The 22,474-nt window shown below is 47.5% G+C and overlaps 1 protein-coding gene across 1 annotated transcript in view; it reads left to right on the plus strand.

Annotated features, from left to right (window-relative positions):
• LOC121278336 (inositol-trisphosphate 3-kinase B-like) overlaps window positions 1–22,474 on the plus strand; it is a 179,171-nt gene that overhangs the window by 142,834 nt on the left and 13,863 nt on the right. Inside the window, exons 5-6 of the mRNA XM_041188643.1 lie at window positions 20,822–20,923; window positions 21,372–21,443. Coding sequence (XP_041044577.1) covers window positions 20,822–20,923; window positions 21,372–21,443 — 174 coding nt within the window. The remainder of the gene's footprint in view (window positions 1–20,821; window positions 20,924–21,371; window positions 21,444–22,474) is intronic.

Below are 22,474 nucleotides of genomic sequence, written 5' to 3' on the forward strand. Positions count from 1 at the left end.
GTAAGGTGTGTGAGAGTGTGTGTAAGGTGTTTGTGTCTGTGTAAGGTCTGTATGTCTGTGTAAGATGCGTGAGAGCGTATGTGTCTGTGTAAGGTGCGTGAGAGTGTGTGTAATGTGTGTGTGTCTGTGTAAGATGTGTGAGAGTGTGTGTAAGGTGTGTGTGTCTGTTTAAGGTGTGGGAGAGTGTGTGTAAGGTGTGTGTGTCTGTGTAAGGTGTGGGAGAGTGTTTGTAAGGTGTGTGTGTCTGTGTAAGGTGTGTGTGTCTGTGTAAGGTGTGTGAGAGTGTGTGTAAGGTGTGTTAGATTGTGTGTGTAAGGTGTGTGAGAGTGTGTGTAAGGTGTGTGTGTCTGTGTAAGGTGTATGAGAATGTGTGTAAGGTGTGTGTGTCTGTGTAAGGTGTGTGAGAATGTGTGTAAGGTGTGTGTGACACTGTGTAAGGTGTGGGAGAGTTTTTGTAAGGTGAGTGCGACACTTTGTAAGCTGTGTGAGAATGTGTGTAAGGTGTGTGTGGCTGTGTAAGGTGTGTGAGAGTGTGTGTAAGGTGTGTGTGTCTGTGTAAGGTGTGTAAGAGTGTGTGTAAGGTGTGTGTGTCTGTGTAAAGTGTGGGAGAGTGTGTGTAAGGTATGTGTGTCTGTGTAAGGTGTGGGAGAGTGTGTGTAAGGTATGTGTGTCTGTGTAAGGTGTGTGAGAGTGTTTGTAAGGTGTGTGTGTCTGTGTAAGGTGTGGGAGAGTGTGTATAAGGTGTGTGTGTCTGTGTAACGTGTGGGAGGGTGTGTGTAAGGTGTGTGTGTCTGTGTAAGGAGCGGGAGAGTGTGTGTAAGGTGTGTGAGAGGGTGTGTGTAAGATGTGTGAGAGTGTGTGTGTATAAGGTGTGTGGGTGTGTGTAGGGTGTGTGAGAGTGTGTGTAAACTGTGAGACAGTGTGTGTAAGGTGTGGGTGTGTGTGTCTGTGTAAGGTGTGGGAGAATGTGTGTAAGGTGTGTGTGTCTGTGTAAGGTGTCTGAGAATGTGTGTAAGGTGTGTGTGTCTGTGTAAGGTGTGGGAGAGTTTGTGTAAGGTGTGTGTGTCTGTGTAAGGTGTGGGAGAATGTGTGTAAGGTGTGTGTGTTGTGTAAGGTGTATGAGAGTGTGTGTAAGGTGTGGGAGAGTGTGTGTAAGGTGTGTGTGTCTGTTAAGTTGTGGGAGAGTGTGTGTAAGGTGTGTGTGTCTGTGTAAGGTGTGTGAGAGTGTGTGTAACGTGTGTGTGTCTGTGTAAGGTGTGTGAGAGTGTATTTAAGGTGTGTGAGAGTGTGTGTAAGGTGTGGGAGAGAGTGTGTAAGGTGTGTGAGAGTATGTGTAAACTGTGAGAGAGTGTGTGTAAGGTGTGGGTGTGTGTGTGTAAGGTGTTTGAGAGTGTGTGTAAGGTGTGTGTGTCTGTGTAAGGTGTGTGAGAGTGTGTGTAAGGTGTTTGTGTCTGTGTAAGGTGTGGAAGACTGCGTGTAAGGTCTGTATGTCTGTGTAAGATGCGTGAGAGCGTATGTGTCTGTGTAAGGTGCGTGAGAGTGTGTGTAATGTGTGTGTGTCTGTGTAAGCTGTGTGAGAGTGTGTGTAAGGTGTGTGTGTCTGTTTAAGGTGTGGGAGAGTGTGTGTAAGGTGTGTGTGTCTGTGTAAGGTGTGTGAGAGTGTGTGTAAGGTGTGTGTGTCTGTGTAAGGTGTGGGAGAGTGTTTGTAAGGTGTGTGTGTCTGTGTAAGCTGTGTGTGTCTGTGTAAGGTGTGTGAGAGTGTGTGTAAGGTGTGTTAGATTCTGTGTGTAAGGTGTGTGAGAGTGTGTGTAAGGTGTGTGTGTCTGTGTAAGGTGTGTGAGAATGTGTGTAAGGTGTGTGTGTCTGTGTAAGGTGTGTGAGAGTGTGTGTAAGGTGTGTGTGACACTGTGTAAGGTGTGGGAGAGTTTTTGTAAGGTGAGTGCGACACTTTGTAAGCTGTGTGAGAATGTGTGTAAGGTGTGTGTGTCTGTGTAAGGTGTGTGAGAGTGTGTGTAAGGTGTGTGTGGCTGTGAGAGTGTGTGTAAGGTGTGTGTGTCTGTGTAAGGTGTGTGAGAGTGTGTGTAAGGTGTGTGTGTCTGTGTAAAGTGTGGGAGAGTGTGTGTAAGGTATGTGTGTCTGTGTAAGGTGTGTGAGAGGGTGTGTAAGGTGTGTGTGTCTGTGTAAGGTGTGGGAGAGTGTGTATAAGGTGTGTGTGTCTGTGTAACGTGTGGGAGGGTGTGTGTAAGGTGTGTGTGTCTGTGTAAGGAGCGGGAGAGTGTGTGTAAGGTGTGTGAGAGGGTGTGTGTAAGATGTGTGAGAGTGTGTGTGTATAAGGTGTGTGGGTGTGTGTAGGGTGTGTGAGAGTGTGTGTAAACTGTGAGACAGTGTGTGTAAGGTGTGGGTGTGTGTGTCTGTGTATAAGTGTCTGTAAGGTGTGAATGTGTGTGTAAGGGGCATGTATGTATGTGTGTAAGGTGTGTGAGAATGTTTGTGTGTAAGGTGTGTGAGAGTGTGTGTAAGGTGTGTGTGTCTGTGTAAGGTGTGTGAGAGTGTGTGTAAGGTGTGTGTGTCTGTGTAAGGTGTGGGAGAGTGTTTGTAAGGTGTGTGTGTCTGTGTAAGGTGTGTGTGTCTGTGTAAGGTGTGTGAGAGTGTGTGTAAGGTGTGTTAGATTCTGTGTGTAAGGTGTGTGAGAGTGTGTGTAAGGTGTGTGTGTCTGTGTAAGGTGTGTGAGAATGTGTGTAAGGTGTGTGTGTCTGTGTAAGGTGTGTGAGAGTGTGTGTGACACTGTGTAAGGTGTGGGAGAGTTTTTGTAAGGTGAGTGCGACACTTTGTAAGCTGTGTGAGAATGTCTGTAAGGTGTGTGTGTCTGTGTAAGGTGTGTGAGAGTGTGTGTAAGGTGTGTGTGGCTGTGAGAGTGTGTGTAAGGTGTGTGTGTCTGTGTAAGGTGTGTGAGAGTGTGTGTAAGGTGTGTGTGTCTGTGTAAAGTGTGGGAGAGTGTGTGTAAGGTATGTGTGTCTGTGTAAGGTGTGTGAGAGGGTGTGTAAGGTGTGTGTGTCTGTGTAAGGTGTGTGAGAGTGTGTGTAAGGTGTGTTAGATTCTGTGTGTAAGGTGTGTGAGAGTGTGTGTAAGGTGTGTGTGTCTGTGTAAGGTGTGTGAGAATGTGTGTAAGGTGTGTGTGTCTGTGTAAGGTGTGTGAGAGTGTGTGTAAGGTGTGTGTGACACTGTGTAAGGTGTGGGAGAGTTTTTGTAAGGTGAGTGCGACACTTTGTAAGCTGTGTGAGAATGTGTGTAAGGTGTGTGTGTCTGTGTAAGGTGTGTGAGAGTGTGTGTAAGGTGTGTGTGGCTGTGAGAGTGTGTGTAAGGTGTGTGTGTCTGTGTAAGGTGTGTGAGAGTGTGTGTAAGGTGTGTGTGTCTGTGTAAAGTGTGGGAGAGTGTGTGTAAGGTATGTGTGTCTGTGTAAGGTGTGTGAGAGGGTGTGTAAGGTGTGTGTGTCTGTGTAAGGTGTGGGAGAGTGTGTATAAGGTGTGTGTGTCTGTGTAACGTGTGGGAGGGTGTGTGTAAGGTGTGTGTGTCTGTGTAAGGAGCGGGAGAGTGTGTGTAAGGTGTGTGAGAGGGTGTGTGTAAGATGTGTGAGAGTGTGTGTGTATAAGGTGTGTGGGTGTGTGTAGGGTGTGTGAGAGTGTGTGTAAACTGTGAGACAGTGTGTGTAAGGTGTGGGTGTGTGTGTCTGTGTATAAGTGTCTGTAAGGTGTGAATGTGTGTGTAAGGGGCATGTATGTATGTGTGTAAGGTGTGTGAGAATGTTTGTGTGTAAGGTGGGTGAGAGGGTGTGTGTAAGATGTGTGATAGTGTGTGTGTATAAGGTGTGTGGGTGTGTATAAGGTGTGTGTAAGGTGTGTGAGAGTGTGTGTAAACTGTGAGAGAGTGTGTGTAAGGTGTGGGTGTGTGTGTGTAAGGTGTTTGAGAGTGTGTGTAAGGTGTGTGTGTCTGTGTAAGGTGTGTGAGAGTGTGTGTAAGGTGTTTGTGTCTGTGTAAGGTCTGTGTGTCTGTGTAAGATGCGTGAGGGCGTATGTGTCTGTGTAAGGTGCGTGAGAGTGTGTGTAATGTGTGTGTGTCTGTGTAAGCTGTGTGAGAGTGTGTGTAAGGTGTGTGTGTCTGTTTAAGGTGTGGGAGAGTGTGTGTAAGGTGTGTGTGTCTGTGTAAGGTGTGTGAGAGTGTGTGTAAGGTGCGTGTGTCTGTGTAAGGTGTGGGAGAGTGTTTGTAAGGTGTGTGTGTCTGTGTAAGGTGTGTGTGTCTGTGTAAGGTGTGTGAGAGTGTGTGTAAGGTGTGTTAGATTGTGTGTGTAAGGTGTGTGAGAGTGTGTGTAAGGTGTGTGTGTCTATGTAAGGTGTGTGAGAATGTGTGTAAGGTGTGTGTGTCTGTGTAAGGTGTGTGAGAGTGTGTGTAAGGTGTGTGTGACACTGTGTAAGGTGTGGGAGAGTTTTTGTAAGGTGAGTGCGACACTGTGTAAGCTGTGTGAGAATGTGTGTAAGGTGTGTGTGTCTGTGTAAGGTGTGTGAGAGTGTGTGTAAGGTGTGTGTGTCTGTGTAAGGTGTGTGAGAGTGTGTGTAAGGTGTGTGTGTCTGTGTAAGGTGTGTGAGAGTGTGTGTAAGGTGTGTGTCTGTGTAAGGTGTGGGAGAGTGTGTGTAAGGTATGTGTGTCTGTGTAAGGTGTGGGAGAATGTGTGTAAGGTGTGTGTGTCTGTGTAAGGTGTCTGAGAATGTGTGTAAGGTGTGTGTGTCTGTGTAAGGTGTGGGAGGGTTTGTGTGTCTGTGTAAGGTGTGGGAGAGTGTGTGTAAGGTGTGTGTGTCTGTGTAAGGTGTGTGAGAGTGTGTGTAAGGTGTGTGTGTGTCTGTGTAAGGTGTGGGAGACTGTGTGTAAGGTGTGTGAGAGTGTGTGTAGTGTGTGGGTGTGTCTGTGTAAGGTGTGGGAGAGTGTGTGTAAGGTCTGTTTGTCTGTGTAAGGTGTATGAGAGTGTGTGTAAGGTGTATGTGTCTGTGTAAGGTGTGGGAGAGTGTGTGTAAGGTGTGTGTGTCTGTGTAAGGTGTGGGAGAATGTGTTTAAGGTGTGTGTGTCTGTGTTAGGTGTGTGAGAGTGTGTGTAAGGTGTGTGTGTCTGTGTAAGGTGTGTGAGAGTGTGTGTAAGGTATGTGTGCCTGTGTAAGGAGTGGGAGAATGTGTGTAAGGTGTGTGTGTCTGTGTAAGGTGTCTGAGAATGTGTGTAAGGTGTGTGTGTCTGTGTAAGGTATGGGAGAGTGTGTGTAAGGTGTGTGTGTCTGTGTAAGGTGTGGGAGAATGTGTGTAATGTGTGTGTGTTGTGTAAGGTGTATGAGAGTGTGTGTAAGGTGTGTGTGTCTGTTAAGTTGTGGGAGAGTGTGTGTAAGGTGTGTGTGTCTGTGTAAGGTGTGGGAGAGTGTGTATAAGGTGTGTGTGTCTGTGTAAGTTTTGTGAAAGTGTGTGTAAGGTGTGTGTGTCTGTGTAAGGTGTGGGAGGGTGTGTGTGTCTGTGTAAGGTGTGGGAGAGTGTGTGTAAGGTGTGTGTGTCTGTGTAAGGTGTGTGAGAGTGTGTGTAAGGTGTGTGTGTCTGTGTAAGGTGTGTGAGAGTGTGTGTAAGGTGTGTGTGTGTCTGTGTAAGGTGTGGGAGAGTGTGTGTAAGGTGTGTGTGTCTGTGTAAGGTGTGTGAGAGTGTGTGTAAGGTGTGTGTCTGTGTAAGGTGTGTGAGAGTGTGTGTAAGGTGTGTGAGAGTGTGTGTAGTGTGTGTGTGTGTCTGTGTAAGGTGTGGGAGAGTGTGTGTATGGTGTGTTTGTCTGTGTAAGGTGTATGAGAGTGTGTGTAAGGTGTATGTGTCTGTGTAAGGTGTGGGAGAGTGTGTGTAAGTTGTGTGTGTCTGTGTAAGGTGTGGGAGAGTGTGTGTAAGGTGTGTGTGTCTGTGTTAGGTGTGTGAGAGTTTGTGTAAGGTGTGTGTGTCTGTGTAAGGTGTGGGAGAATGTGTGTAAGGTGTGTGTGTCTGTGTAAGGTATGGGAGAGTGTGTGTAAGGTGTGTGTGTCTGTGTAAGGTGTGGGTTAATGTGTGTAATGTGTGTGTGTTGTGTAAGGTGTATGAGAGTGTGTGTAAGGTGTGTGTGTCTGTTAAGTTGTGGGAGAGTGTGTGTAAGGTGTGTGTGTCTGTGTAAGGTGTGGGAGAGTGTGTATAAGGTGTGTGTGTCTGTGTAAGTTTTGTGAAAGTGTGTGTAAGGTGTGTGTGTCTGTGTAAGGTGTGGGAGGGTGTGTGTGTCTGTGTAAGTTGTGTGAGAGTGTGTTTAAGGTGTGTGTGACACTGTGTGAGGTGTGGAAGAGTGTGTGTAAGGTGTGTGTGTCTGTGTAAGGTGTGTGAGAGTGTGTGTAAGGTGTGTGTGTCTGTGTAAGGTGTGGGAGAGTGTGTGTAAGGTGTGTGTGTCTGTGTAAGGTGTGTGAGAGTGTGTGTAAGGTGTGTGTCTGTGTAAGGTGTGTGAGAGTGTGTGTAAGGTGTGTGAGAGTGTGTGTAGTGTGTGTGTGTGTGTCTGTGTAAGGTGTGGGAGAGTGTGTGTATGGTGTGTTTGTCTGTGTAAGGTGTATGAGAGTGTGTGTAAGGTGTATGTGTCTGTGTAATGTGTGGGAGAGTGTGTGTAAGTTGTGTGTGTCTGTGTAAGGTGTGGGAGAATGTGTGTAAGGTGTGTGTGTCTGTGTTAGGTGTGTGAGAGTTTGTGTAAGGTGTGTGTGTCTGTGTAAGGTGTGGGAGAATGTGTGTAAGGTGTGTGTGTCTGTGTAATGTGTGGGAGGGTGTCTGTATGGTGTGTGTATCTGTGTAAGGTGTGTGAGAGTTTGTATAAGGTGTGGGAGAGTGTGTTTAAGGTGTGTGTGTCTGTTAATGTTTTTGAGAGTGTGTGTAAGTTGTGTGTGTCTGTGTAAGGTGTGGGAGAGTGTGTATAAGGTGCGTGTCTGTGTAAGGTGTGTGAGAGTGTGTGTAAGGTGTGTGTGTCTGTGTAAGGTGTGGGAGAGTGTGTATAAGGTGTGTGTCTCTGTGTAAGGTGTGGGAGGGTGTGTGTAAGGTGTGTGTGTCTGTGTAAGGAGCGGGAGAGTGTGTGTAAGGTGTGTGAGAGGGTGTGTGTAAGATGTGTGAGAGTGTGTGTGTATAAGGTGTGTGGGTGTTTGTAGGGTGTGTGAGAGTGTGTGTAAAATGTGAGACAGTGTGTGTAAGGTGTGGGTGTGTGTGTCTGTGTATAAGTGTGTGTAAGGTGTGAATGTGTGCGTAAGGGGCGTGTATGTATGTGTGTAAGGTGTGTGAGAATGTTTGTGTGTAAGGTGTGTGAGAGGGTGTGTGTAAGATGTGTGATAGTGTGTGTGTATAAGGTGTGTGGGTGTGTATAAGGTGTGTGGGTGTGTGTAAGGTGTGTGAGAGTGTGTGTAAACTGTGAGAGAGTGTGTGTATGGTGTGGGTATGTGTGTGTAAGGTGTGTGAGAGTGTGTGTAAGGTGTGTGTGTCTGTGTAAGGTGTGTGAGAGTGTGTGTAAGGTGTGTTAGATTGTGTGTGTAAGGTGTGTGATAGTGTGTGTAAGGTGTGTGTCTGTGTAAGGTGTGTGAGAATGTGTGTAAGGTGTGTGTGTCTGTGTAAGGTGTGTGAGAGTGTGTGTAAGGTGTGTGTGACACTGTGTAAGGTGTGGGAGAGTTTTTGTAAGGTGAGTGCGACACTGTGTAAGCTGTGTGAGAATGTGTGTAAGGTGTGTGAGAGTGTGTGTAAGGTGTGTGTGTCTGTGTAAGGTGTGTGAGAGTGTGTGTAAGGTGTGTGTGTCTGTGTAAGGTGTGTGAGAGTGTGTGTAAGGTGTGTGTGTCTGTGTAAGGTGTGTGAGAGTGTGTGTAAGGTTTGTGTGTCTGTGTAAGGTGTGTGAGAGTGTGTGTAAGGTGTGTGTGTCTGTGTAAGGTGTGGGAGAGTGTGTGTAAGGTATGTGTGTCTGTGTAAGGTGTGGGAGAATGTGTGTAAGGTGTGTGTGTCTGTGTAAGGTGTCTGAGAATGTGTGTAAGGTGTGTGTGTCTGTGTAAGGTGTGGGAGGGTTTGTGTGTCTGTGTAAGGTGTGGGAGAGTGTGTGTAAGGTGTGTGTGTGTCTGTGTAAGGTGTGGGAGACTGTGTGTAAGGTGTGTGAGAGTGTGTGTAGTGTGTGTGTGTGTCTGTGTAAGGTGTGGGAGAGTGTGTGTAAGGTGTGTTTGTCTGTGTAAGGTGTATGAGAGTGTGTGTAAGGTGTATGTGTCTGTGTAAGGTGTGGGAGAATGTGTTTAAGGTGTGTGTGTCTGTGTTAGGTGTGTGAGAGTGTGTGTAAGGTGTGTGTGTCTGTGTAAGGTGTGGGAGAATGTTTGTAAGGTGTGTGTGTCTGTGTAATGTGTGGGAGAGTGTGTGTATGGTGTGTGTTTCTGTGTAAGGTGTGTGAGAGTGTGTATAAGGTGTGGGAGAGTGTGTGTAAGGTGTGTGTGTCTGTGTAAGTTGTGGGAGAGTGTGTATAAGTTGCGTGTCTGTGTAAGGTGTGTGAGAGTGTGTGTAAGGTGTGTGTGTCTGTGTAAGGTGTGGGAGAGTGTGTATAAGGTGTGTGTGTCTGTGTAACGTGTGGGAGGGTGTGTGTAAGGTGTGTGTGTCTGTGTAAGGAGCGGGAGAGTGTGTGTAAGGTGTGTGAGAGGGTGTGTGTTAGATGTGTGAGAGTGTGTGTGTAAAAGGTGTGTGGGTGTGTGTAGGGTGTGTGAGAGTGTGTGTAAACTGTGAGACAGTGTGTGTAAGGTGTGGGTGTGTGTGTCTGTGTATAAGTGTCTGTAAGGTGTGAATGTGTGTGTAAGGGGCGTGTATGTATGTGTGTAAGGTGTGTGAGAATGTTTGTGTGTAAGGTGTGTGAGAGGGTGTGTGTAAGATGTGTGATAGTTTGTGTGTATAAGTTGTGTGGGTGTGTATAAGGTGTGTGGGTGTGTGTGAGGTGTGTGAGAGTGTGTGTAAACTGTGAGAGAGTGTGTGTAAGGTGTGGGTGTGTGTGTGTAAGGTGTGTGAGAGTGTGTGTAAGGTGTGTGTCTGTGTAAGGTGTGGGAGAGTGTTTGTAAGGTGTGTGTGTCTGTGTAAGGTGTGAGAGAGTTTGTGTAAGGTGTGTGTGTGTCTGTGTAAGGTGTGGGAGAGTGTGTGTAAGGTGTGTGTGTCTGTGTAAGGTGTGTGAGAGTGTGTGTAAGGTGTGTGTGTCTGTGTAAGGTGTGTGAGTGTGTGTGTAAGGTGTGTGTGTCTGTGTAGGGTGTGGGAGAGTGTGTGTAAGGTATGTGTGTCTGTGTAAGGTGTGTGAGAGTGTGTGTAAGTTGTGTGTGTCTGTGTAAGGTGTGTGAGAATGTGTGTAAGGTGTGTGTGTCTGTGTAAGGTGTGGGAGAGTGTGTATAAGGTGTGTGTGTCTGTGTAAGTTTTGTGAAAGTGTGTGTAAGGTGTATGTGTCTGTGTAAGGTGTGGGAGGGTGTGTGTGTCTGTGTAAGGTGTTGGAGAGTGTGTGTAAGGTGTGTGTGTCTGTGTAAGGTGTGTGTGTCTGTGTAAGGTGTGTGTGTCTGTGTAAGGTGTGTGAGAGTGTGTGTAAGGTGTGTGTGGCTGTGAGAGTGTGTGTAAGGTGTGTGTGTCTGTGTAAGGTGTGTGAGAGTGTGTGTAAGGTGTGTGTGTCTGTGTAAAGTGTGGGAGAGTGTGTGTAAGGTATGTGTGTCTGTGTAAGGTGTGTGAGAGGGTGTGTAAGGTGTGTGTGTCTGTGTAAGGTGTGGGAGAGTGTGTATAAGGTGTGTGTGTCTGTGTAACGTGTGGGAGGGTGTGTGTAAGGTTTGTGTGTCTGTGTAAGGAGCGGGAGAGTGTGTGTAAGGTGTGTGAGAGGGTGTGTGTAAGATGTGTGAGAGTGTGTGTGTATAAGGTGTGTGGGTGTGTGTAGGGTGTGTGAGAGTGTGTGTAAACTGTGAGACAGTGTGTGTAAGGTGTGGGTGTGTGTGTCTGTGTATAAGTGTCTGTAAGGTGTGAATGTGTGTGTAAGGGGCATGTATGTATGTGTGTAAGGTGTGTGAGAATGTTTGTGTGTAAGGTGGGTGAGAGGGTGTGTGTAAGATGTGTGATAGTGTGTGTGTATAAGGTGTGTGGGTGTGTATAAGGTGTGTGTAAGGTGTGTGAGAGTGTGTGTAAACTGTGAGAGAGTGTGTGTAAGGTGTGGGTGTGTGTGTGTAAGGTGTTTGAGAGTGTGTGTAAGGTGTTTGTGTCTGTGTAAGGTCTGTGTGTCTGTGTAAGATGCGTGAGGGCGTATGTGTCTGCGTAAGGTGCGTGAGAGTGTGTGTAATGTGTGTGTGTCTGTGTAAGCTGTGTGAGAGTGTGTGTAAGGTGTGTGTGTCTGTTTAAGGTGTGGGAGAGTGTGTGTAAGGTGTGTGTGTCTGTGTAAGGTGTGTGAGAGTGTGTGTAAGGTGCGTGTGTCTGTGTAAGGTGTGGGAGAGTGTTTGTAAGGTGTGTGTGTCTGTGTAAGGTGTGTGTGTGTGTGTAAGGTGTGTGAGTGTGTGTGTATGGTGTGTGAGTTTGTGTGTGTAAGGTGTGTGAGAGTGTGTGTAAGGTGTGTGTGTCTATGTAAGGTGTGTGAGAATGTGTGTAAGGTGTGTGTGTCTGTGTAAGGTGTGTGAGAGTGTGTGTAAGGTGTGTGTGACACTGTGTAAGGTGTGGGAGAGTTTTTGTAAGGTGAGTGCGACACTGTGTAAGCTGTGTGAGAATGTGTGTAAGGTGTGTGTGTCTGTGTAAGGTGTGTGAGAGTGTGTGTAAGGTGTGTGTGTCTGTGTAAGGTGTGTGAGAGTGTGTGTAAGGTGTGTGTGTCTGTGTAAGGTGTGTGAGAGTGTGTGTAAGGTGTGTGTCTGTGTAAGGTGTGGGAGAGTGTGTGTAAGGTATGTGTGTCTGTGTAAGGTGTGGGAGAATGTGTGTAAGGTGTGTGTGTCTGTGTAAGGTGTCTGAGAATGTGTGTAAGGTGTGTGTGTCTGTGTAAGGTGTGGGAGGGTTTGTGTGTCTGTGTAAGGTGTGGGAGAGTGTGTGTAAGGTGTGTGTGTCTGTGTAAGGTGTGTGAGAGTGTGTGTAAGGTGTGTGTGTGTCTGTGTAAGGTGTGGGAGACTGTGTGTAAGGTGTGTGAGAGTGTGTGTAGTGTGTGGGTGTGTCTGTGTAAGGTGTGGGAGAGTGTGTGTAAGGTGTGTTTGTCTGTGTAAGGTGTATGAGAGTGTGTGTAAGGTGTATGTGTCTGTGTAAGGTGTGGGAGAGTGTGTGTAAGGTGTGTGTGTCTGTGTAAGGTGTGGGAGAATGTGTTTAAGGTGTGTGTGTCTGTGTTAGGTGTGTGAGAGTGTGTGTAAGGTGTGTGTGTCTGTGTAAGGTGTGTGAGAGTGTGTGTAAGGTATGTGTGCCTGTGTAAGGAGTGGGAGAATGTGTGTAAGGTGTGTGTGTCTGTGTAAGGTGTCTGAGAATGTGTGTAAGGTGTGTGTGTCTGTGTAAGGTATGGGAGAGTGTGTGTAAGGTGTGTGTGTCTGTGTAAGGTGTGGGAGAATGTGTGTAATGTGTGTGTGTTGTGTAAGGTGTATGAGAGTGTGTGTAAGGTGTGTGTGTCTGTTAAGTTGTGGGAGAGTGTGTGTAAGGTGTGTGTGTCTGTGTAAGGTGTGGGAGAGTGTGTATAAGGTGTGTGTGTCTGTGTAAGTTTTGTGAAAGTGTGTGTAAGGTGTGTGTGTCTGTGTAAGGTGTGGGAGGGTGTGTGTGTCTGTGTAAGGTGTGGGAGAGTGTGTGTAAGGTGTGTGTGTCTGTGTAAGGTGTGTGAGAGTGTGTGTAAGGTGTGTGTGTCTGTGTAAGGTGTGTGAGAGTGTGTGTAAGGTGTGTGTGTGTCTGTGTAAGGTGTGGGAGAGTGTGTGTAAGGTGTGTGTGTCTGTGTAAGGTGTGTGAGAGTGTGTGTAAGGTGTGTGTCTGTGTAAGGTGTGTGAGAGTGTGTGTAAGGTGTGTGAGAGTGTGTGTAGTGTGTGTGTGTGTCTGTGTAAGGTGTGGGAGAGTGTGTGTATGGTGTGTTTGTCTGTGTAAGGTGTATGAGAGTGTGTGTAAGGTGTATGTGTCTGTGTAAGGTGTGGGAGAGTGTATGTAAGTTGTGTGTGTCTGTGTAAGGTGTGGGAGAGTGTGTGTAAGGTGTGTGTGTCTGTGTTAGGTGTGTGAGAGTTTGTGTAAGGTGTGTGTGTCTGTGTAAGGTGTGGGAGAATGTGTGTAAGGTGTGTGTGTCTGTGTAAGGTATGGGAGAGTGTGTGTAAGGTGTGTGTGTCTGTGTAAGGTGTGGGAGAATGTGTGTAATGTGTGTGTGTTGTGTAAGGTGTATGAGAGTGTGTGTAAGGTGTGTGTGTCTGTTAAGTTGTGGGAGAGTGTGTGTAAGGTGTGTGTGTCTGTGTAAGGTGTGGGAGAGTGTGTATAAGGTGTGTGTGTCTGTGTAAGTTTTGTGAAAGTGTGTGTAAGGTGTGTGTGTCTGTGTAAGGTGTGGGAGGGTGTGTGTGTCTGTGTAAGTTGTGTGAGAGTGTGTTTAAGGTGTGTGTGACACTGTGTGAGGTGTGGAAGAGTGTGTGTAAGGTGTGTGTGTCTGTGTAAGGTGTGTGAGAGTGTGTGTAAGGTGTGTGTGTCTGTGTAAGGTGTGGGAGAGTGTGTGTAAAGTGTGTGTGTCTGTGTAAGGTGTGTGAGAGTGTGTGTAAGGTGTGTGTCTGTGTAAGGTGTGTGAGAGTGTGTGTAAGGTGTGTGAGAGTGTGTGTAGTGTGTGTGTGTGTGTCTGTGTAAGGTGTGGGAGAGTGTGTGTATGGTGTGTTTGTCTGTGTAAGGTGTATGAGAGTGTGTGTAAGGTGTATGTGTCTGTGTAATGTGTGGGAGAGTGTGTGTAAGTTGTGTGTGTCTGTGTAAGGTGTGGGAGAATGTGTGTAAGGTGTGTGTGTCTGTGTTAGGTGTGTGAGAGTTTGTGTAAGGTGTGTGTGTCTGTGTAAGGTGTGGGAGAATGTGTGTAAGGTGTGTGTGTCTGTGTAATGTGTGGGAGGGTGTCTGTATGGTGTGTGTATCTGTGTAAGGTGTGTGAGAGTTTGTATAAGGTGTGGGAGAGTGTGTTTAAGGTGTGTGTGTCTGTTAATGTTTTTGAGAGTGTGTGTAAGTTGTGTGTGTCTGTGTAAGGTGTGGGAGAGTGTGTATAAGGTGCGTGTCTGTGTAAGGTGTGTGAGAGTGTGTGTAAGGTGTGTGTGTCTGTGTAAGGTGTGGGAGAGTGTGTATAAGGTGTGTGTCTCTGTGTAAGGTGTGGGAGGGTGTGTGTAAGGTGTGTGTGTCTGTGTAAGGAGCGGGAGAGTGTGTGTAAGGTGTGTGAGAGGGTGTGTGTAAGATGTGTGAGAGTGTGTGTGTATAAGGTGTGTGGGTGTTTGTAGGGTGTGTGAGAGTGTGTGTAAAATGTGAGACAGTGTGTGTAAGGTGTGGGTGTGTGTGTCTGTGTATAAGTGTGTGTAAGGTGTGAATGTGTGCGTAAGGGGCGTGTATGTATGTGTGTAAGGTGTGTGAGAATGTTTGTGTGTAAGGTGTGTGAGAGGGTGTGTGTAAGATGTGTGATAGTGTGTGTGTATAAGGTGTGTGGGTGTGTATAAGGTGTGTGGGTGTGTGTAAGGTGTGTGAGAGTGTGTGTAAACTGTGAGAGAGTGTGTGTATGGTGTGGGTATGTGTGTGTAAGGTGTGTGAGAGTGTGTGTAAGGTGTGTGTGTCTGTGTAAGGTGTGTGAGAGTGTGTGTAAGGTGTGTTAGATTGTGTGTGTAAGGTGTGTGATAGTGTGTGTAAGGTGTGTGTCTGTGTAAGGTGTGTGAGAATGTGTGTAAGGTGTGTGTGTCTGTGTAAGGTGTGTGAGAGTGTGTGTAAGGTGTGTGTGACACTGTGTAAGGTGTGGGAGAGTTTTTGTAAGGTGAGTGCGACACTGTGTAAGCTGTGTGAGAATGTGTGTAAGGTGTGTGAGAGTGTGTGTAAGGTGTGTGTGTCTGTGTAAGGTGTGTGAGAGTGTGTGTAAGGTGTGTGTGTCTGTGTAAGGTGTGTGAGAGTGTGTGTAAGGTGTGTGTGTCTGTGTAAGGTGTGGGAGAGTGTGTGTAAGGTATGTGTGTCTGTGTAAGGTGTGGGAGAATGTGTGTAAGGTGTGTTTGTCTGTGTAAGGTGTCTGAGAATGTGTGTAAGGTGTGTGTGTCTGTGTAAGGTGTGGGAGGGTTTGTGTGTCTGTGTAAGGTGTGGGAGAGTGTGTGTAAGGTGTGTGTGTGTCTGTGTAAGGTGTGGGAGACTGTGTGTAAGGTGTGTGAGAGTGTGTGTAGTGTGTGTGTGTGTCTGTGTAAGGTGTGGGAGAGTGTGTGTAAGGTGTGTTTGTCTGTGTAAGGTGTATGAGAGTGTGTGTAAGGTGTATGTGTCTGTGTAAGGTGTGGGAGAATGTGTTTAAGGTGTGTGTGTCTGTGTTAGGTGTGTGAGAGTGTGTGTAAGGTGTGTGTGTCTGTGTAAGGTGTGGGAGAATGTTTGTAAGGTGTGTGTGTCTGTGTAATGTGTGGGAGAGTGTGTGTATAGTGTGTGTTTCTGTGTAAGGTGTGTGAGAGTGTGTATAAGGTGTGGGAGAGTGTGTGTAAGGTGTGTGTGTCTGTGTAAGTTGTGGGAGAGTGTGTATAAGTTGCGTGTCTGTGTAAGGTGTGTGAGAGTGTGTGTAAGGTGTGTGTGTCTGTGTAAGGTGTGGGAGAGTGTGTATAAGGTGTGTGTGTCTGTGTAACGTGTGGGAGGGTGTGTGTAAGGTGTGTGTGTCTGTGTAAGGAGCGGGAGAGTGTGTGTAAGGTGTGTGAGAGGGTGTGTGTTAGATGTGTGAGAGTGTGTGTGTATAAGGTGTGTGGGTGTGTGTAGGGTGTGTGAGAGTGTGTGTAAACTGTGAGACAGTGTGTGTAAGGTGTGTGAGAGTGTGTGTAAGGTGTGGGAGAGTGTGTGTAAGGTGTGTGTGTCTGTGTAAGGTGTGTGAGAGTGTGTGTAAGGTGTGTGTGTCTGTGTAAGGTTTGTGAGAGTGTGTGTAAGGTGTGTGTGACACTGTGTAAGGTGTGGGAGAGTTTTTGTAAGGTGAGTGCGACACTGTGTAAGCTGTGTGAGAATGTGTGTAAGGTATGTGTGTCTGTGTAAGGTGTGTGAGAGTGTGTGTAAGGTGTGTGTGTCTGTGTAAGGTGTGTGAGAGTGTGTGTAAGGTGTGTGTGTCTGTGTAAGGTGTGTGAGAGTGTGTGTAAGGTGTGTGTGTCTGTGTAAGGTGTGTGAGAGTGTGTGTAAGGTGTGTGTGTCTGTGTAAGATGTGTGAGAGTGTGTGTAAGGTGTGTGTGTCTGTGTAAGGTGTGTGAGAGTTTGTGTAAGGTGTGTGTGTGTCTGTGTAAGGTGTGGGAGAGTGTGTGTAAGGTGTGTGTGTCTGTGTAAGGTGTGTGAGAGTGTGTGTAAGGTGTGTGTGTCTGTGTAAGGTGTGGGAGAGTGTGTGTAAGGTGTGTGTGTCTGTGTAAGGTGTATGAGAGTGTGTGTAAGGTGTGTGAGAGTGTGTGTAAGGTGTGTGAGAGTGTGTGTAAGGTGTGTGAGAGTGTGTGTAAGGTGTGGGAGAGTGTGTGTAAGGTGTGTGTGTCTGTGTAAGGTGTGTGAGAGTGTGTGTAAGGTGTGTTTATCTGTGTAAGGTGTGGGAGAGTGTGTGTAAGGTATGTGAGAGTGTGTGTAAGGTGTGTTTATCTGTGTAAGTTATGTGAGAGTGTGTGTAAGGTGTGTGTGTCTGTGTATGATTTGGGAGAGTGTTTGTAAGGTGTGTGTATCTGTGTAAGGTGTGGGAGAGTGTGTGTAATGTGTGTGTGTCTGTGTATGATTTGGGAGAGTGTGTGTAAGGTGTGTGTGTCTGTGTAAGGTGTGTGAGAGTGTGTGTAAGGTGTGTGTGTCTGTGTAAGGTGTGTGAGTGTGTGTAAGGTGAGTGTGACACTGTGTAAGGTGTGTGAAAGTGTGTGTAAGGTGAGTGTGACACTGTGTGAGTGTGTGTAAGGTGAGTGTGACACTGTTTAAGGTGTGTGAGAGTGTGTGTAAGGTGTATGTGTGTGAGTAAGGTGAGAGTGTGTGTAACATATACATATGTAACATGTGTAGCTGCTGCTTGTGAATGTGTGTACATGAGTACACACATGTGAATGTTTCATGAGTGTGCAGCTTGCGAACCTCCAGTATTCCCGATAGGAACATCGAATGGTTACAACAGAGAGGGAGGCCAATCAGCCGGTGCCAGACCTCTGAATGAGCAATGCTCCTCATACCTCTGCCTATTCCCTGTAGTCCTGCAAGTTTTTCCTCTTTAAATAATGATCCAATTTGCTTTTGAAAACCACAGTTAAATCTGCCTCCGCCACACTCTCAGCCAGTGCATTCCAGATTCTACAAACCCACTGCATAAAAATGGTTTTCTCCACGTTGCTGTTGCTTCTATTGCCAATCACCTTAAATCAGTGTCCTCCAGTCCTCGATCCTTCTGTCAAGGGGATAGTTCTTCCCTATCTACTCTGTCCACACGCCATCATATACCCTGCACTAAACCCTGCTGACCTGTCACCCCTGCCCTCACTGTCTTCCATTGGTTCTCCAGCCCTGCTGACCTGTCATCCCTGCCCTCACTGTTTTCCATTGGTTCCCAGCCCTGCTGACCTCTCACCCCTACCTCACTGTCTCCCATTGGTTCTCCAGCCCTGCTGACCTGTCATCCCTGCCCTCACTGTCTCCCATTGGTTCTCCAGCCCTGCTGACCTGTCATCCCTGCCCTCACTGTCTTCCATTGGTTCCCAGCCCTGCTGACCTCTCACCCCTACCTCACTGTCTCCCATTGGTTCTCCAGCCCTGCTGACCTGTCATCCCTGCCCTCACTGTCTTCCATTGGTTCCCAGCCCCGCTGACCTCTCACCCCTACCTCACTGTCTCCCATTGGTTCTCCAGCCCTGCTGACCTGTCATCCCTGCCCTCACTGTCTCCCATTGGTTCTCCAGCCCTGCTGACCTGTCATCCCTGCCCTCACTGTCTTCCATTGGTTCCCAGCCCTGCTGACCTCTCACCCCTGCCCTCACTGTCTCCCATTGGTTCTCCAGCCCTGCTGACCTGTCATCCCTGCCCTCACTGTCTTCCATTGGTTCCCAGCCCTGCTGACCTCTCACCCCTGCCCTCACTGTCTCCCATTGGTTCTCCAGCCCTGCTCAAGGGGCCCACATCCCTGTTGCTTTTTGAATTTGGTCCTGCTGTATTTCCATCCTCCCTTTTCTCTACTCCGCTATCTGCCGTAGGCCTTCCAGACAGAACTCCCTCATTCTCCGGAACTCTGTCCCTAATTCCCTTGCCTGGTCAGCTCCCTCCCAGCCATCCACACCCTCTTTAGCTGCCTTCACGAAGTCTCTCTTGCTGTGTGTCCAGTGTCTCCTGACACCTTATAAAGTCTCACCATGTTTAAAATGACTCAGTAACTGTGTAATGAAGTCATACTCTTGGGGATCAACCTTACCAACATGAAGCTATTTGCCATCCAGCTGTCTGGGTCAGATCAGGTCAAGGTGAAACTCTTCCCCATTGAATCCATAAGGGAGGTGTTGTTGTCACTGGGCTAGTAATCCAGAGACCTAGAACAATGCTCTGGGAATCCAAATTCAAATCCCGCCATGGCAGATGGTGAAATTTGAATTTAAAAAAAAAGTCTGCAATTTAAAAAAAGGCTGATGATGACCATGAAACCATTGCTGACTGTTGTCTAACAAAACTGATTGGATTTTTCGAGGAGGTGACTCTTTGTAAGGTCCTGCCTGGGAGAATGGTCAAGAAGGTTCATGGAAGTCCCATGAGATTCAGGGCAATTTGGCAAATTGGATCCAAAATTGGCTTAGTGGCAGGAGGCGGTGGGGGTGATGGTCGAAGGTTATGTTTGCGATTGGAAGCCTGTGGTGACTGGTGTACCACAGGGATCAGTGCTGGGACCTTTGCTGTTTGTAGTGCACATCAATGATTTAAACGTGAATATAGGGGGTATGATCAGTAAGTTCGCAGGTGACACGAAAATTGGTGGTGTCATAAATAGTGAGGGGGAAAGCCTTAGATTACAGGATGATATAGATGGGCTGGTAAGATGGGCGGAGCTGTGGCAAATGGAATTTAATCCTGAGAAGTGTGAGGTGAAGCATTTTGGGAGGACTAACACTGCAAGGAGATACACAATAAATGGTGGGACCCTAGGAAGTACAGAGGATCAGAGAGACCTTGGTGTACACGTCCAAAGATCCCTGAAAGCAGCAGCACAGGTAGCTTATGTGGTTAAGAAGGCATATGGGATACTTGCCTTTATTAGCCAAGCCATAGAATATAAGAGCAGGGAGGTTATGTTGGAACTATATAAAACACTAGGTAGGCCACAGCTGGAGTACTGTGTGCAGTTTTAGTTGCCACACTATAGGAAGGATGTGATTGCACTGGAGAGGGTGCAGAGGAGATTCACCAGGATGCTGCCTGGGCTGGAGCGTTTCAGCTATGAAGAGAGACTGGATAGGCTAGGGTTCTTTTCCTTAGAGCAGAGAGGGCTGAAGAGGGTCCTGATAGAGGTATACAAATTGTGAGGGGCATAGATAGAAAAGATCACAGAATCCCACAGTGCAGAAGAGGCCCTTCAGCCCATCGAGTCTACACCGACACGTGAGAAACACCTGACCTACCTACCTAATCCCATTTACCAGCACTTGGCCCATAGCCTTGAATGTTATGATGTGCCAAGTGCTCATCCAGGTACTTTTTAAAGGATGTGAGTATACCTGCCTCCACCACCCTCCCAGGCAGCACATTCCAGACCGTCACCACCCTCTGGGTAAAAAAATTTTCCTCACATTCCCCTAAACCTCCTGTCCCTCACCTTGAACTTATGTCCCCTCATGACTGACCCTTCAACTAAGGGGAACAGCTGCTCCCTATCCACCCTGTCCATGCCCCTCATAATCTTGTACACCTCGATCAGGTCGCCCCCTCAGTCTTCTCTGCTCCAACGAAAACAACCCAAGTCTATCCAACCTCTCTTCATAACTTAAATGTTTCATCCCAGGCAACATCCTGGTGAATCTCCTCTGCACCCCCTCCAGATAGGAAGAAGCTTTTCCCCTTATTGGAGGTGTAAATAACCAGGGGGCATAGATTTAAGGTTAGGGGCAGGGGGTGTAGAGGGGATTTAAGGAAAAATGTTTTCACCCAGAGGGTGGTTGGAATTTGGAACATACTGCCTGAGGGGGTGGTAGAGCAGGAACCCTCACAACATTTAAGAAGTATTTAGATGAGCACTTAAAACGCCATAGAATTCAGGGCTATGGGCCAAGTGCTGGAAAATGGGATTAGAATGGATAGGGGCTTGATGGCTGCACAAAGACGATGGGCTGAAGGGCCTGTTTCTGTGCTGTATAACTCAATGACTCCAGCACAAATAGGGGAGACACCAGAATTATAAAAGGAGACATTTGGCCCCTCAGTGATATTTTAATTCTTCTTCTGTGGGGTGCTACTGAGGAAGTGCTGCATTGTTGGAAGTGCTGTCTTTTGGGTGAGATTTTAAACGGATGTTCCGTCTGGCCTCCAAGGTGGCTGTAAAAATGTATTTTGAAGCAGAGCAGGGGGTGTTATCCCCGGTGCCCTATCCAATATCCCTCAATCGGAAAAAAAGGCAATACCTGGTCATTATTTCATTCTGTTTGTGAGAGCTTGCTGTGTGTAAATTGGCTGCCACATTTCCTACATCACAACAGTGACCACACATCAAAGGCACTTTATTGGCTGCAAAGCACTCTGGGATGTCCTGAGCGGTGAAAAGTGCTGGGAGATGCACCTTCTTTCTTTCTCTGTAGGAAGTGGTGTGCTTCCTCCTCATGAGTGCTTCCTACACCCCTTACTGGTCTGGCCTTTGTCTCCGTGGTTACGATGCACAGGGGCTTAAAGACACCTGCGTTTCCACTCTGACTCTAAGTTAAGCTGATGGGCCCTTTCTTCAGGGCTTCTGTCTCCTTCCACTCACGCACACTCACAGGAATGTCTGTTGCTGACATTTCTGTTTGGAAAAGCAGTTGTACGTGACAGCAGCTGAAGGAGGTCAAGTGCCAAGATGGGCCGGCAGCACAGACGCAGGCCTAATTTCATAGCCAGACAAAAAAATAAACAGCAGGGAATATCCTTTCCTTTGTTCCAACTGTTCATTGCGGGGAGGAGTGTGGGCGAGGGGAGGATAATGGGGAGGTGATTTGATGCAGTTTATTTCAGTTAAGAGTTAGGATTTCCAACAGAAACAACTTGCATTTATCTAGCATCTTTAATATAGGCAAAAGGTGCATTTATTTAGTACTTTTCACCACCACCAGACGTCTCAGAGCCCTTTGCAGCCAATGAAGTGCTTTTCTCCTGCGGCGTTGTCCCCGCTGTAATATAGTGAGGACAGGAGCTAATTTGTGCTCAGCAAACTCCCACTAAGCAGCAACGTGATAATGACCAGATAATCTGTTGGTTGGGGGGATAAATGTTGGCCAGGACATTGGGGATAACTCCACTGCCCTTCTTTAAAGTAGTGCCCTGGGATCTTTTACATCCACCCGAGCAGGCAGATGTGGGCTGTGAGAGAGGGGCCCCTTCAGAGCTTGGATTGAGCCTACCCTTTAGGCCCCAGAGGTGAAAGGTCAGTGCCTTATGCTGCTGTTCATTATTTATTCTTCATACAGAATGAGGATGGGACGGTGAACCGTGACTTTAAGAAGACGAAAACCAAAGATCAGATTGAGGATGCATTCAGGGACTTCACCAAAGGAAACAAGGTTATTTTGGTAAGTTTTTTTTTGGAGTTTGTTTTTTCCTTTTGCGTGGTGTAGAGGGCCTGGGGTGGGCCTTGGGCTGGATGGGTCGGCGGGGAAGGGGAGGTGTGGTTTTAGCTGCAACGTGGGTGAAGAAATGGCGATACCTCTCGAATGCAAAGGCGGGAGAGTGGGTCAGGGCCGTGGTCACAGCCTCCTCGATTAACTGCTCATGAATTGGGAGGGTGGGGGGTGCTGGTCAAGAATCTTGCTGGGAGAAGCTCGCTCTGAGGGGAGGGGTGAGGGTGAAGGAGGAAGGGGCACTGGGAATCCAGGTGAGGATGGATGGGTGACAGGGGTAGGGAGGGCCGAGGAAGAAGAGGGCAGATTGGGGGGAGTGTGAGAGGGGGGGTGTGTGAGAGCGCGGGAAAAGTAAGGTGGGCTGTTCACTCCAATGATTCCCATGTTGTGTCTGTTCCAGGAAAAGTACCTCGATCGTTTGAAGCTGATTAAGGACACTCTGGAAGCCTCTCCTTTCTTCAAGACTCATGAGGTGAGCTGAGATTGGTATTTTTTGTGAGACTTCCCAAAGAGTAATTGGTAAACAGCTGGGGGTTGGGGTTTGCCAAGGAGACATTGGTGACAACAGTATTCACCACACTTCCATTCCCCTGGTCACCGAGTCTGCTAAGATAAACTGGGAAGATTTTGCTCTCCAGCATTCTCTCCTTATAGGCCCTGAGTCTTGTTGGTGTCACACAGACACAATCTCACACAGTCTCTCACACAGACACAATCTCACACAGACAGTCTCTCACAGAAACAGTCTCTCACACAGACACAATCTCACACAGACAGTCTCTCACACAGACAGTCTCTCACACAGACACAATCTCACACAGACAGTCTCTCACAGAAACAGTCTCTCACACAGACACAATCTCACACAGGCAGTCTCTCACACAGACACAATCTCACACAGTCTCTCACAGAAACAGTCTCTCACACAGACACAATCTCACACAGACAGTCTCTCACAGAAACAGTCTCTCACACAGACACAATCTCACACAGACAGTCTCTCACAGAAACAGTCTCTCACACAGACACAATCTCACACAGACAGTCTCTCACAGAAACAGTCTTTCACACAGACACAATCTCACACAGACGGTCTCTCACAGAAACAGTCTCTCACACAGACACAGCTGGTCACACAGCCAGTCAGTCACAATCTGTCAGTCAAAGTCTGTCACTCACAGTCTCTCACATAGAAACAATCCCTCACACAGAAACAGTCCCTCACACAGACACAGTCTCACACATAGACAGTCTCACACAGACACAGTCTCACAGACACAGTCTCTCACACAGGCACAGTCCCTCACACAGACACAGTCCCTCACACAGGCACAGTCTCACACATAGACAGTCTCACACATAGACAGTCTCACACAGACAGTCTCACAGACACAGTCTCTCACACAGGCACAGTCCCTCACAAAGACACAGTATCACACAGACACAACCTCTCACACAGACACAGTCCCTCACAAAGACAGCCTCACACAGACACAGCCTCTC

Source organism: Carcharodon carcharias, chromosome 5 (genome assembly GCF_017639515.1).
Source record: "Carcharodon carcharias isolate sCarCar2 chromosome 5, sCarCar2.pri, whole genome shotgun sequence".
Lineage (NCBI taxonomy): Eukaryota > Metazoa > Chordata > Chondrichthyes > Lamniformes > Lamnidae > Carcharodon > Carcharodon carcharias.